Raw genomic sequence first — 16,476 nt, forward strand, 5'->3', positions numbered from 1 at the left:
AATCCCTACTTGTTAGAAGGGTCCATTGATAATAAGATGATCATAAAGTGACTCTGTGCTCAGAATCCCAGCGATCAGATGTGATCTCTGGGGAACTGGGCAGTAAGAGTTCAATTTCCCTGCAGCGCCACCACAGGAGAAATGAACCATTACACAGTAGCCCTACATATCAATGTGTTGTCTGCGTAATACAGGACAGGACAGGTCCTCCAGATAGAGAGACACTCTATGTAACCGCTCTACAATCTGACCAAGAGATGTGGATCCAGAACAGAGGACCCCCCCCCCCCCTGATAGTATCTCAGAGTTCCTTCATAGGGGGTAAGACAATGGGTTTTCTAAAGTGAGGAACCCCTTTAAGAGAAGAGAAAGTATAAGAAGAGACAATACTAAAATAAAAAGATTCTACTATCAAGGGATTTCTTTTAGAGAGAAGTGCCGGACTATTGAATGTCGGATTACAGGAATTTCACTGGACACACAAGTTCTCTGTCATATTTGGGGTGTTGAAAGAAGCTGCAGAAAAAAAAATCAATAAACGTCATCTGATTGGAAATTCACCTTCAATCAAATCATTTCAAAAATGTTATTACGAGAGAATGATCAATTGTGACGCTCGGTGATGGAGAAAATGAAATGTTCGTTACAGGTAAAGGTTGTTAGTGGCGCAGGGTTCTTGCGTTACGCCAGATCAGAGCCCACCGACCGCCCGCTGCCGGGATGAACTTGGTGATAAATGTTAAATCAGGAACCTACTTGAAATTGCAAAACTGTAATTTTCATTTCTGAACATCAGTTTATATCTTGATACAATCTACATACAATTCTGAGTAACTGTGCAAATACTATGCTTTACCTTTCTTGTGCTGATCCTGAGTTGTATACCACATTCACATACAAAGCTGCGTTTAAAATTCTGGTTGTGTACCATGATGTTTCATATTCCAGTCACATCCAAAGTTCAATTCAAGAGTCTGCTGGCTGAGTAGAATGATGTTTTATACTCCATTCACATTCAAAGCTGCATTTAAAGTCTGGTGGCTGAGTAGCATTATGTCTTCTACTTCAGTAACATCCAAAGCTGCAATAAAAAAAATCAGTGATCAGCTGAAGAGGGGGTCCTATACTTTGTCTTTTTCCCATAGGGCCTGCACAGCCTTATGTACATCTCTGTAGTTACTTCCAGAGTTCATGTTCAATATTATTCTTCAATCCCTCCCCAGGCAGCTACATGAGTGCTATATGTGATGCAGACAGACATGTTGTGTGTAACCTACAGATTTTGGATCCTTTCCCTCTTCTGCTAGTTTCTATGAACGCATCTTCTCTCTCCGTGCCTGCTTACCGGGTGGATTCTTCCTGGTGTAATGTCAGAGTTATACTATCTCCTCAGAACCAATCAGATTGATTTTCCTTTCCTGCTTGTCCTTACTTCTCACAGAATACAGTCTCACATTAATCTGAAGCTGCACCCCCACCTCCCCCCTCCCTTCTCACAGCATGCTGTCTCACATAAACTCAGGGAAACTGCAGCTGCATTTCCCTCCTCCCCTCCCTTATCACAGCATGCTGTCTGACATAAACCAAGAGAAACTTCAGCTGCATCTCCCTGCCCCTCCATTGCGATAGCATGCGGTCTCACATAAACCGAGAGAAACTGCAGCTGCATCTCCCTCCTCTCCCTCCCGTCTCACAGCATGCTGTCTTACATAAACTGAGAGAAACTGCAGCTGCATCTCCCTCCTCCCCTCCCTTCTTACAGCATACTGTCCTACATAAACTGAGAGAAACGGCAGCTGCATCTCCCTCCTCCCCTTCCTTCTCACAGCATGCTGTCTTACATAAACTGAGAGAAACTGCAGCTGCATCTCCCTCCTCCCCTCCCTTCTTACAGCATACTGTCCTACATAAAATGAGAGAAACGGCAGCTGCATCTCCCTCCTCCCCTTCCTTCTCACAGCATGCTGTCTCACATAAACTGAGAGAAACTGCAGCAGCATTTCCCTTCTCCCTTCTTACAGCATGCTGTCCTACATAAATTGAAAGAAACTGCAGCTGCATCTCCATCCTCCCCTCCCTACTTACAGCATGCGGTCTTATATAAACTGAGAGAAACTGCAGCTGCATCTCCCTCCTCCCCTCCCTTCTCACAGCATGCTGTCTTACATAAACTAAGAAACTGCAGCTGCATCTCCCTCCTCCCCTCCCTTCTTACAGCATGCAGTCTTATACAAACTGAGAGAAACTGAAGCTGCATCTCCCTCCTCCCCTCCCTTCTTACAGCATGCTGTCCTAGATAAACTGAGAGAAACTGCAGCTATATCTCCCTCCTCCCCTCCCTACTCACAGCATGCTGTCTTACATAAACTGAGAGAAACTGCAGCTGCATCTCCCTCCACCCCTCCCTTATCACAGCATGCTGTCCTACATAAACTGAGAGAAACTGCAGCAGCATCTCCCTCCTCACTACTTACAGCATGCTGTCTTACATAAACTGAGAGAAACTGCAGCTGCATCAAACCTCCTCCCCTCCCTTCTCACAGCATGCTGTCTTATATAAACTAAGAAACTGAAGCTGCATCTCCCTCCTCCCCTCCCTTCTTACAGCATGCTGTCTTACATAAACTGGGAGAAACTGCAGCTGCATCTCCCTCCTCCCCTCCCTTCTCACAGCATGCTGTCTTACATAAACTGAGAGAAACTGCAGCTGCATCTCCCTCCTCCCCTCCCTTCTCACAGCATGCTGTCCTACATAAACTGAGAGAAACTGCAGCTGCATTTCCATCCTCTCCCCTTCTCTCAACATGCAGTCTCACAGACTAGAGAGAGAAGTTGCAACCCTCTCCTCTGCGTTCCGCCACCTATTTATTGTCTTAGACTGGGAATCTGCAGTTGAGGATAGGTGGTGAACTACAGGCTGTTGGAAGGTGAGACCGACAACACTTTCCCCTCATAACAAACATTATCTGGAAAAAAGTATGTGAACCCCTAACCATCACACCTATATGAGTTTATTGGACAGTCCATTCAAAACTATAGGCGTTAATATGGAGTTGGCCCCTTTTACAGCTATAGCAGACCCCACTCTTCTGAGAAGGCTTTCCACCAGATATTGGGGTGTCTGGGAATTTGTGCAATTTGTGAGGTCAGACACGTATATCGAGATAAAATATCTGGCTCACAATCAGCGTTTCCAATTCATCCCGGTGGTGTTGGATGGGGTTGAGTTTGGGGCTCTCGGCAGCCACTCGAGTTCCAACACAACAAACTCCTCACCCCATGTCTTTATGGAGCTCGCTGTGTGCTCAGGGCGCAGTCATTCTGGAACATGAAAGGTCCGAACCCCAAACTGTTACCACAAATTTGGAAACTACAATTGTGTAAAATGTCTTTGTATGCTGTAGTATTAACCCTTTACTGGAAATAAACCCTGAATAGCCCCAGACCATGACCCCTCCTCCACCACATGTTACAGTAGGCGCTATGTATTCCGGTAGGTAGCGTTCTCCTGGCCAGATCCCTCCATCAGTCAGCTGCCACCCACACCAGTCTGTACTCTGGGCACTGAGAAGGCGTCCGCCGGCTGGCACTGCTTTCTTCAGGTCTTGTCCTGGGTTTCTCAGCCCGGCGCTTGACATGGAGGTCCGGACCTTCATTCTTGACAGGCAGATATACCATGTGGTGTCATTTACAGGCGGTCTAACTGTGCGGCTCTAGTATTTATCACAGCGCTCTCTCAGGAGACCTCCGAGCTCAGGGAAATCTTCTTCTTGTTTTTGTAATTCAATATCTGATCCGCTAAGAAAAAAAAATTGTGTAATTTACAAGAGCGGACGAGATAAATGCTGATCTCTGCTACTACCAGCTCCCCGGGGGCCAAAACATAAAACATAACATAACTTGTAATATAACAGTTTATACAGATGAAGCAGAGCTGATCTTGTCATTTAGTACAACATATAGTGATACTGAATAATAATACGTGGTTTTGCATTCCCATGTGACACCCCAGATAACATATAACATGAGCTGTACCATGTAATAAACTCAGCTCTGCTACATCTATCTATCTATCTATCTATCTATCTATCTATCTATCTATCTATCTATCTATCTATCTATCTATCTATCTATCTATCTATCTCATATCTATCTATCTATCATCTATCTATCTCATATCTATCTATCTATCATCTATCTATCTCATATCTATCTATCCATCCATCTATCTATCTCATATCTATCTATCTATTTATCCATCCAGCTTTCTTTTAGTAGGGGATCTGCGGTTTGTTTCACAAGTGATCGGACTTTCCATTAACTTCTCTTATATAGGAGGGAATCGCATAAATAACAATCCCATAATGCACTCCAGTAGTAGTGTGAACATACCCTAACAGGCTGTGATCTTTCCTCCTGCTCTCACTATCAGCTCCCCCTCCTACCTCCTCCCCTACAGAGACACAGAACCCGGAAATAAAACTTCTCACCCTCCCACCTAACCTCAAACGAGTGCTGCACCCCCAATATTGCACCTAATGCTTTGATCCTGGTATCATTTAAAATATTCAGGGCTTAAAAATGTTACGAAAAAAAAAAAGCTCCCGCCCTTATATTTTATTCGCTGAATGACATACAGTCCATTCTTGCCCATGAAAAGCTCAATGGCGATAATACAGCTCCTTAAAGTTTGTCTCATCAGGAAACCCCTGACCATATGACCCACTAGAGCTTATGAAGGTCATAGAGGGGGTCACCCCCTGCGTGCTGATGGATAACATTAAAGATATGCAGAGATAATCACTTTCCCTCTCACAGGCCGTATCCGCCGCTTTAAATGAGCCGGTGATGACCTCTGGAGAGAGAAGGAATATGGGCAGAGCCCTCGTTGACCTTGAGGACAGCTCCGGGGGTTCCAGTTGGCTCCAATAATTTAGTGACCATTGGGGAGGGGTGAGGCGAGGACGCTGCTGGTTGGGAGACGTTTACATGTTTAATATGGCGGCCGGGCAGCCGCCTCTGGTAAGACGGACGCGCTGGATCTATGAATTGAGTTTTATGCTCGTTTATCAAACGGAGGCAAAGCAAATAAAGTTTCTTCCTCTTCCTGCTGCGGATGATGAATTGCCGCCTGGAGTTGGGTTTCAGGGGTCTGTGTCGAATTTATTGACTTGCTATGAAAAGCGATTAATCAATGGGACAGCGCGTACAGGATAACGCCAGCGTGAGGACATGACGCGGACAGCCGGAAAAGAGAGAAATGCTGAACGTTTACAGTCTGCAGCAAATAATATTACAGTCCCGGCTCGGAGATCTGAGGGGCGGGGGGCACTTCTGAGTATAATAACTGGTGGAAAGGGACAGTCTCTCCTTTATAATTGTTCATTATATGTCGTGTGGGGGAGGGGTAAACTCATCCTGGTTATCAGGGTGGTGGTGGATGCTCTATAGCACCAGAGGTCCAGCTGCCTCATTATGGGGGCCACAAATACATTCCAATGGTGGGGTCACTCTACATGCAGCAAGGGGTTCGGGGACTTGAACCCACACACGATCCTCATGCTGTTCACACGGCTTTATAGGCAATCTGTTTAATCTCTAGGGAACGTGTCCCACAAAAAAAGGGATCCACTGCCCGTAATAAAGGTTTTCCTACTTGATGGCGTAAAATACACAGAGGGAACACGGACTCCACGTACACCAATGTCATGAGCCCTATAGGTGTGTGATCTGACCTTGTGGGATTTTGAGGGACACATAGTGCTCCCATGATAGACCCAGGTGCAGTCCCTGAATACAGTTAGTTACAGTAATCCTCCATAGCAGAGATAACAATAGTATCCCCATAATAGACCCAAATACAGTGCCCCCATAACAGAGCCAGTCATGGTAATTCCAATGACGCAGCCAGCCACAGTACTCCATAGTAGTGCCAAACTGGGTATGACCCAATAATAGAGCAAGTCACAGTAATCCCCCATTATAGAGAAATATATTACTCCACCATTAATAGAACCCTGCACAGTGCCTCCAGAATACAGTCAGTCACAGTAATCTTCCATAACAGAGGTAGTCAGTATAGTACCCCTATATTAGTAGATTCAGCCACAGTGGTCCCATAATAGAAACAGTCACAGTAACCACAAGAACAGAGCCAGGCACAGTAACCCCTTGTGATAGAGACAGTCACAGTTCTCCCCATAACATAGTCATTGTACTCCCCATTGTTAGACAGGCAGTGCCAGTCATAGCAACCACAATAAGTGATCCAGCAACAGTACCTCATAATAGTCACAGTAATCCCCGTAACAGAGGTAGTCATAGTACCCCTCTAAAAGACCCTGCCACAGTGCCCCATAACAGAGCCATTCACAGAGGCTGCCATAGTATCACATAATAGAACGAGACACAATAATCCCTCACTACAGAGATAGTTACAGTACCCCCATAATAGAGCCAAAATAGCACCCCTATAACAAAGCTAGTCTCCTTGTCCCCATAACAGAGCCAGCCACAATACCCCCATAGGAGAGACAGCTACAATATAGCCCACAACAGATAGACACAATATCCCCATAACAGAGCCCAACACAATATCCCCATAATAGAACCATCTACAATAGCCCCGTAACAGAGCCAGCCTCATTGTCCCCATAACAAAGCAAGGTACAATGCCCCATAAAAGAAACGGACAAAATATCCCCATAACAGAGCCATCTACAATACCCCATAACAAAGCCAGCCTCATTATCCCCATACCCAAGCCAGCTACAATATCCCTCATAACAGACAGCCAAGATCCCCATAACAAAGCCGTCTACAATACCCCCATAACAGAGCCAGACTCATTATCCCCATAACAGAGCCGGTCACAACACTCCCACAATATCCCAACAGAACCAATCACACTATTCCCTTAAGGGTATGTGCACACACACTAATTACGTCCGTAATTTACGGACGTATTTCGGCCGCAAGTTCCGGACCGAACTCAGTGCAGGGAGCCGGGCTCCTAGTATCATAGTTATGTACGATGCTAGGAGTCCCTGCCTCTCCGTGGAACTGCTGTCCCGTACTGAAAACATGATTACAGTACGGGACAGTTGTCCTGCAGCGAGGCAGGGACTCCTATCATCGTACATAAGTATGATGCTAGGAGCCCGGCTCCCTGCACTGTGTTCGGTCCGGGACTTGCGGCCGAAATACGTCCGTCAATTACGGACGTAATTAGTGTGTGTGCACATACCCTAACAGTGACAGCCACAATACCCCCATAACAGAGCCAGTCACAATCTCGGAGCCAACCACAATATCCCCATAATGGAGCAAGTCACAGTGACCCCATTACAAAGTTAGCTACAATACCCACAACAGAGCCACCTACAATATCCCCCATAACAAAGCCAGCTGCAATACATCTATAAGTGACAGCCACAGTGCCCCCATATTATAGACCACCACATTGGCTAAGAATGTTTTTGAGATGTGGGAGGAAACGGAGACTGTGAAGTCACCAAAAACATTGACCATGCGACATTACACAACCTGTACCCTGGTCAGGCTCACCCCCCCCCCCCCAGTGCTGACCAGAGGGGTGACCCCAGGAGTAGTCGTGAAGTTAGGGGGTTGACATCCATTGACTCGGTAGTCAAGAAGAAGCAAGTTCTCCAGCCCTGGCTGCTCATTCACAGCAATAAGACCCAATATGACGAGATGTCCATGACGAGTCCCCACCACGTCGTTCATCATTTGACGCATCCAAGGATTTCTGGCCGTCTTGTCAGAGCTGACCCCCTCGTGTAGGATGAAGCGTGACAATGTAACAACGACTTTACAGCTGTGTTCATTCCAAGACTTCGCACTGTACATCATCCTGACTTCCAATTTCTTGTTTATGGCGGTGCTCACCGGTGGAGCGTTGGCAGCGCTTCTCTGCAATCTCGGCCGCCGCGCTTGTCATGCTACGCTACTCCGGATAAAAGCTATTTTTATCACCCTGCTAAAAGCACTTGAGACTTTTAATGACGCCCTGTGTGTATACAGACAATGTAACCTGGAACGCTCGGGCCGTCCAGCGGATAATGTACGCCGTTTTTAATGCACTCAGACGAGTCTCTTTGGTTTCCTGCCGGGGGCTCAGACGCGCTTCATGGTGGTGCATTGAGAAGCAGAACGCCATTACACAATGGAGGTCAATTATAAAAACGACTTCCATATCCTGTCCCCGGTCATAAAAAAGTGGGAGATGTTTTTGTAATTTTTTTATTTCATGCCTGCTGGGGGGAAGTATGGTTACGATCCATCGATGTTGGCTCCTTATGAACCCTGGCATCATGAACGTCAGTAAATCACCTTCTATACAGGTCACCCGGGTCCTAACAGTGCCCATACATATCACATAGCGGTCAGCCGGGCGTCCATCTTTATTTCAATTTGTGGAGGAGACCTCTGACATAAGCTTACCCCCTATGGGTAGAAAGGATGGGTCATGTAGAAATTCAACAAGCCCGGTCCTTCTTGCCCCCAATATCTGCCATCGGGAGAGAGTCGGGAGACCTCCATACAGATCCGTTGGTCAGTAGGTTTGGCCGACTTTTCAGGGCCTGTTCACATCAGCATTTTCTTTCCGTTTAGGGGTTCTGTCGGAGTGTTCCGTCGGGGGAACCCCTCAACGGAAAGGCAAACGGAAGCCTTAGCTTTCTATTGCATCATCATTGATCTCAATGGTGACGGATACTTTGCTAATGGTTTCCGTTTGTCACCGTTGTGAAAGGGTTCCATTTTTTGGGACGGAATCAATAGCGCAGTCGACTGCGCTATTGCGTCCGTAAAGAAAAAAAAAAAAGGCCTGTCCGTTTCTTACCTAAAAAAAAATTTTTATTTTTTTATTTTTTTTAAGTGAAAACCGATAGAAAAAAAAACAACAAAAAAATTCAAAAAACAGAATCCCAACGTAAACCATGACAAACCTTAGACCAAACGGATACTATTTTGGTCTACGTTTGACCCATTATAGTCGATGCATACGCCGGGCTGTACGTTTAAATACTTTTTTAGTGTTTAAAAACGTACACGCTCAGCGCATAGCACAAACGCAATGTGAATGGGGTCTAATGTGTATGGGCACCCCAGCCTTCCAAATGCCGGAGGGCCGTCCGGTAATAATACCTGCGAGCGTACATATGTCCTAACACAGAGGACAGGTGCTTAGCTAAAGAGGGTGCAGTGGTCGCAGCCACACCCAGGCAATGGAGGGCCCCTCTGCCACATAGGAAGACGCCAGTATTATAAATGGTAGGTGAAGGGGGGGGGCAGTAAATATTTTGCATTGCGGTACAGAGGTCTTCAACCTGCCGCTCTTCTGCTGGGAGTTGTAGTTTCACAGCTGGAGAGTCACAGGTTGGAGACCAATGGATAAATAGATATAGGTCAACCGCTTCAACTCAACTTTGGTCTTAAAGGGGTATTCCCACCCTACATGTTTATGGAGCATCCAGAGAATATGTTATAAATGGCTCATAGGCTTGTGTCCCCCTCTAGGACCCCCACATACTTGCATTCAGATCTCTCTATTAAAGTCTATGGGAGTTACGGAAAAAACGGGCGCTTTAGAGGTGGCATAAAAATGTGATATATTTTGGCATTCCATTTTTTACCCCACCCCCCTCTCATCATCTCTCTTACTCCCCATTCTATCTTTCAATGGAAAAAAAAACAAAGAGCTTTATAGCATTTCAGCTGTTGGGAAACTACAAGTCACAGCATGTCCTCATGTCTTTGTTCTTTCTCTCCTTGATGTAAAAGATGAAATAACATTGACCTCTATGGCCGCTCCACAGAACGGAACAGACGTGGGGAACGTTGTGGCTGCAGATGTGACCACAAGTCCCAGCATGTCCTTGTCTGATCGCTTCATGGTGCAATAGATCAAATGGTGTTAACTACTCCGGTCTTAAGGGGAACTACATCTCCCAGCATCCTCTAATTGTTTTATTTTTGATGAGTATTATGGCGTTCGCTTCTAGTTGCATTCCAGTCTTTACAATGTAGCTTTCATGCTGTGGTTGAACTACAAGTTTCAGCAGGGATGGACGGACTGGGATCTAGGTAATAAGTCTGCACACCGTTATTGGTGATCAATGGCTTGTGCCCTGGTTTATTGGTCACTGACCTGTGGCTAGTGACGTGCCTCTAATGAAGCAGCTGCTATGGGGCCCATGGGCCGGGAGGACGGGCTCCTACCACCTCAATGATCTCCTTTCACAAGTCGCGTTATTTGCTGCGGTTTGAGAAAGTGCGGCAAAAAACTGTGACAAAAAAAGACAAAACCGCTACCTATGAGTAAGCCCCGGAGCAGAGAAGGACACGGGCCGGACTCCGCATCAGAGCATGTTCACAAGAGGCAGATTTGCAAATCTTCAACAAACTGCAGTGCAATAGAAATGAATGGGGTTTTGAAAACCTCATTCACATATTGCGGAAAAATCAATACAGGTTTTAGGGCTTGCTATAGATTTTGATATTCTGCTGTGGAAAGGTGGTGGATATCACAGCAGATTTCCCCTCTGCATTACAAAGGATCAAGTCTAAGGGTATGTTCACACGTAGTCAACAAAAACGTCTGAAAATCCAGAGCTGTTTTCAAGGGAAAACAGACCCTGCTTTTCAGACGTTTTTTTACCAACTCGCATTTTTCGCGGCGTTTTCACGCCGTTTTCGCGGCGTTTTTTACGTCCGTTTTTGGAGCTGTTTTCATTGGAGTCTATGAGAAAACAGCTCCAAAAACGTCCAAAGAAGTGTCCTGCACTTCTTTTGACGAGGCTGTATTTTTAGATGTATGTAGTGAGCGTATATATGCATGTTTAGATGTATGTAGTGAGTGTATATATGCATGTTTGAATGTATGCAGTGAGTGTATATATGCATGTTTGAATGTATGTAGTGAGTGTATATATGCATGTTTAGATGTATGTAGTGAGCGTATATATGCATGTTTAGATGTATGTAGTGAGTGTATATATGCATGTTTGAATGTATGTAGTGAGTGTATATATGCATGTTTGAATGTATGTAGTGAGCGTATATATGCATGTTTGGATGTATGTAGTGAGTGTATATATGCATGTTTGAATGTATGTAGTGAGCGTATATATGCATGTTTGAATGTATGTAGTGGGTGTATATATGCATGTTTGAGTGTATGTAGTGAGTGTATATATGCATGTTTGAATGTATGTAGTGAGCGTATATATGCATGTTTGAGTGTATGTAGTGAGTGTATATATGCATGTTTAGATGTATGTAGTGAGTGTATATATGCATGTTTAGATGTATGTAGTGAGTGTATATATGCATGTTTAGATGTATGTAGTGAGTGTATATATGCATGTTTAGATGTATGTAGTGAGTGTATATATGCATGTTTAGATGTATGTAGTGAGTGTATATATGCATGTTTAGATGTATGTAGTGAGTGTATATATGCATGTTTGAGTGTATGTAGTGAGCGTATATATGCATGTTTAGATGTATGTAGTGAGTGTATATATGCATGTTTGAGTGTATGTAGTGAGCGTATATATGCATGTTTAGATGTATGTAGTGAGTGTATATATGCATGTTTGAGTGTATGTAGTGAGCGTATATATGCATGTTTAGATGTATGTAGTGAGCGTATATATGCATGTTTGAATGTATGCAGTGGGTGTATATATGCATGTTTGAATGTATGTAGTGAGTGTATATATGCATGTTTGAGTGTATGTAGTGAGCGTATATATGCATGTTTGGATGTATGTAGTGAGTGTATATATGCATGTTTGAATGTATGTAGTGAGTGTATATATGCATGTTTGAATGTATGCAGTGAGTGTATATATGCATGTTTGAATGTATGCAGTGAGTGTATATATGCATGTTTGAATGTATGTAGTGAGTGTATATATGCATGTTTGAGTGTATGTAGTGAGTGTATATATGCATGTTTGAATGTATGCAGTGAGTGTATATATGCATGTTTGAATGTATGTAGTGAGTGTATATATGCATGTTTGAATGTATGCAGTGAGTGTATATATGCATGTTTGAATGTATGTAGTGAGTGTATATATGCATGTTTGAATGTATGCAGTGGGTGTATATATGCATGTTTGAGTGTATGTAGTGAGTGTATATATGCATGTTTGAATGTATGTAGTGAGTGTATATATGCATGTTTGAATGTATGTAGTGAGTGTATATATGCATGTTTGAGTGTATGTAGTGAGTGTATATATGCATGTTTGAATGTATGTAGTGAGTGTATATATGCATGTTTGAATGTATGTAGTGAGTGTATATATGCATGTTTGAATGTATGTAGTGAGTGTATATATGCATGTTTGAGTGTATGTAGTGAGTGTATATATGCATGTTTGAATGTATGCAGTGAGTGTATATATGCATGTTTGAGTGTATGTAGTGAGTGTATATATGCATGTTTGAATGTATGTAGTGAGTGTATATATGCATGTTTGAATGTATGTAGTGAGTGTATATATGCATGTTTGAATGTATGTAGTGAGTGTATATATGCATGTTTGAGTGTATGTAGTGAGCGTATATATGCATGTTTAGATGTATGTAGTGAGCGTATATATGCATGTTTGAATGTATGCAGTGGGTGTATATATGCATGTTTGAATGTATGTAGTGAGTGTATATATGCATGTTTGAGTGTATGTAGTGAGCGTATATATGCATGTTTGGATGTATGTAGTGAGTGTATATATGCATGTTTGAGTGTATGTAGTGAGCGTATATATGCATGTTTAGATGTATGTAGTGAGTGTATATATGCATGTTTAGATGTATGTAGTGAGTGTATATATGCATGTTTGAATGTATGTAGTGAGTGTATATATGCATGTTTGAATGTATGTAGTGAGTGTATATATGCATGTTTGAATGTATGTAGTGAGCGTATATATGCATGTTTGAATGTATGTAGTGAGTGTATATATGCATGTTTGAATGTATGTAGTGAGCGTATATATGCATGTTTGAGTGTATGTAGTGAGCGTATATATGCATGTTTGAATGTATGTAGTGAGTGTATATATGCATGTTTGAGTGTATGTAGTGAGCGTATATATGCATGTTTAGATGTATGTAGTGAGTGTATATATGCATGTTTAGATGTATGTAGTGAGTGTATATATGCATGTTTGAATGTATGTAGTGAGTGTATATATGCATGTTTGAATGTATGTAGTGAGTGTATATATGCATGTTTGAATGTATGTAGTGAGCGTATATATGCATGTTTGAATGTATGTAGTGAGTGTATATATGCATGTTTGAATGTATGTAGTGAGTGTATATATGCATGTTTGAATGTATGTAGTGAGTGTATATATGCATGTTTGAATGTATGTAGTGAGTGTATATATGCATGTTTGAATGTATGTAGTGAGTGTATATATGCATGTTTGAATGTATGTAGTGAGCGTATATATGCATGTTTGAATGTATGTAGTGAGTGTATATATGCATGTTTGAATGTATGTAGTGAGCGTATATATGCATGTTTGAATGTTTGTAGTGAGTGTATATATGCATGTTTGAATGTATGTAGTGAGCGTATATATGCATGTTTGAATGTATGTAGTGAGTGTATATATGCATGTTTGAATGTATGTAGTGAGTGTATATATGCATGTTTGAATGTATGTAGTGAGTGTATATATGCATGTTTGAATGTTTGTAGTGAGTGTATATATGCATGTTTAGATGTTTGTAGTGAGTGTATATATGCATGTTTGAATGTATGTAGTGAGTGTATATATGCATGTTTAGATGTATGTAGTGAGCAGGCATGTAACTGTGCTCATGTGGGAGTGTGTATGTAGCGAGTATCCAGATGTGTGAATGTACATATTGAGTGTGTGGGTATATATGTAGTGACATGTTTGTAGTTTGCTTGTGTATACGTGGCTACATCCGTATGTGCTGAGTTTATGTTCTGTATGACCATATTATTTTGACCCTCTATTGCAGGACTTGTAATGTAGTATTACATGGAGGTGATATAATTGATGGATCTGCCATGTCCACCAGAGAGGCAGCTGCGGTTTCCTAGTCTGACTCATAGTAGGGGGTCCGAAGCCCCTCTATAACATCCTGACATCAAGATTTACCATGGAGGAGCATGAGAACGCTGACATCCAGTGTTGGGCTGCAATGGCAGCAATATGGATCATCACTCAGCTTTCTCAGACTCCTGAAGAGCAGATCTGCCTATGAAGTAGAGGATGGCTGAGCTTCGTGTGGTTGTTATCCGCGTGTGTCATTCAGCTTTCCCGGAAACAGATGTAACATTATTGCACCTCAATGGTCATGCTGGGACTTCTGGTTCCACTAAAGCCACGTTATCATTTTCCAGGGCTGCAAGTGATTAACATATCCGCTATTCCACACACGCAGCCCATTCCCTCCAGGCTTTATTTCTTCCAGCTGCAAGCTTTCTGTACAAGCGTCTTGAGACAGGTAGCGATGTCATTAGTGGGAACTGATCCGATCATTAATATTATATTAGCTACATTTATTTTTTATTTAAAGTGACAGCGCACTTTATTGTCAAGTAAAATGGCGCAGACCTGACTAAGCAAATATTGGTAATATTCCATTAATATGCACATTTTGTAATGGGATTTAGAGGCTAATTCTCTTTTAATAATTTTTTCTATTCTATACACAATACAAATGGGAAACTGCGGCGCACAATGCCATAAATAATGCAGCGCCGGATTATCCTGTAATTCCTAGTTGGCTTTGATTAGAATTTTAATGTGAAAAACAGTTGCTATAAATTAGTCATTGTGTTGTTAGTTCTTTGGAGGATGATTGGAAACATTGTAGCAGCGGTTTATATAGAGGGCAAAAAAAACAAAAACAAACGATGGACAAAGATCAAATAACATGTTTACCTCTGGAGCCGTTTTATTTGTATTGCTCCAACGTATCTAAAAAGAAAAATGAAGAAACGTTGAAAATATTCTACGGTATTGTGTATACAGCTCACAATGCAGATCTACTGTATGTGTCTTCAGGCTACCTCGTCTTCAGGGCTACCTCGTCTTCAGGTTACCTCATCTTCAGGCTACCTAGTCTTCAGGCTACCTCTCCAAGTGTATGTTACCAAGTAGGCAACAGATGGAAGGAAGTATGACTGCAGGATCAGACTACACAGGACTAGTTTGCAGTTGTAACCATGAAGACACATAAGTCTGCATAGGACCTGTATACATAAAACGGTCAACCACTAATTGGAGGAGACACAACTTGAATGGAGTGGACATGTGCACGCTTGGCCACCGGACTTTGCATTTTCTCCCACTAGCCAGGGAACGGGAGATAGTAGATCCCCCTTTTAGTGATCTGTGGGGTCCCAATTGTCAGACCCTAACTATCTTTTATCACTTCTTCCGTGGATAGTAGTGGGAAACCCTTTTTAAATGCAGGATATTAAGTTCACAAAATATACTAGTGTTTGGTAGATGACTTATAAGGGATTGTTGTTACCTATGATATAAGACGTACAGATGTAGCCATCTTTATCTTGACTTTTAATGCATTAAATACTCAGCGGCAAGAAACTTGAACTTGACTTTTTCAATGACTTCTTCTATGGCTTTTGTTGTGTGATATCACGCTGTAGCAAGATATCAGAGTCAAGATAAACTTGGCTACATCTGTATTATCTTCACACCGCTCTTGTTTTTAGACTGGTTCCCTCCCGGAGATAGATGGACATTATATAGTATTTCTCGTCTTATTCCAGATTATGCTCCTGACTGACCCAGAGATTGAGAGCAGTCTTATGATCAGCTCAGATGAAGGGGCCACCTATCAGAAATACAGACTCAACTTCTATATCCAGAGCCTGCTGTTTCATCCCAAGCAAGAGGACTGGATCCTGGCCTACAGCCAAGACCAAAAGGTAACGGCGTCAAATACTGGAAGGAAAGAGCCATTCAATAAGAACAGAAGGGTCTACACAGACTGAGGGTTCGATAGTGGAAGCAGCAGGTTCCAAAGCAGCACAGAATATTTCAGGAAAGGAGTCTGCAGATCTTGTGGGAAGTCACAGACTGAGAGTTACATAGTGGAAGGAGCAGGTTCCAAAGCAGCACAGAATATTTCAGGAGAGGAGTATACTGATCTTGTTGGGGGTTACAAACTGAGAGTTACCTAGTGGAAGGAGCAAGTTCCAAAGCAGCACAGAATATTTCAGGACATGCGTCTGCTGATTTTTTGGGAGGTCACAGACAGAGAATTACTGTACATAGTGGAAGGAGCGGGGACCCCAGCAGCACAGATTATTTCAGGAGAGAAGTATGCTGATCTTGTAGGAGGTCACAGACGGAGTTACATAGTGGTAAGAGCAGGGTCCCCATCAGCACAGAGTATTTCAGGAGAGAAGTCTGCTGATCTTGT

General features: G+C 42.8%; 1 protein-coding gene across 3 annotated transcripts in view; it reads left to right on the forward strand.

Moving 5' to 3' along the window:
- The window catches only part of SORCS1 (sortilin related VPS10 domain containing receptor 1), a 536,576-nt gene that overhangs the window by 335,813 nt on the left and 184,287 nt on the right, over positions 1-16,476 (forward strand). For all 3 annotated transcript variants that reach the window (XM_075842830.1, XM_075842831.1, XM_075842832.1), the window contains exon 4: positions 15,821-15,979. In XM_075842830.1, coding sequence (XP_075698945.1) covers positions 15,821-15,979 — 159 coding nt within the window. The remainder of the gene's footprint in view (positions 1-15,820; positions 15,980-16,476) is intronic.

Source organism: Rhinoderma darwinii, chromosome 11 (genome assembly GCF_050947455.1).
Source record: "Rhinoderma darwinii isolate aRhiDar2 chromosome 11, aRhiDar2.hap1, whole genome shotgun sequence".
NCBI classification, from domain to species: domain Eukaryota; kingdom Metazoa; phylum Chordata; class Amphibia; order Anura; family Rhinodermatidae; genus Rhinoderma; species Rhinoderma darwinii.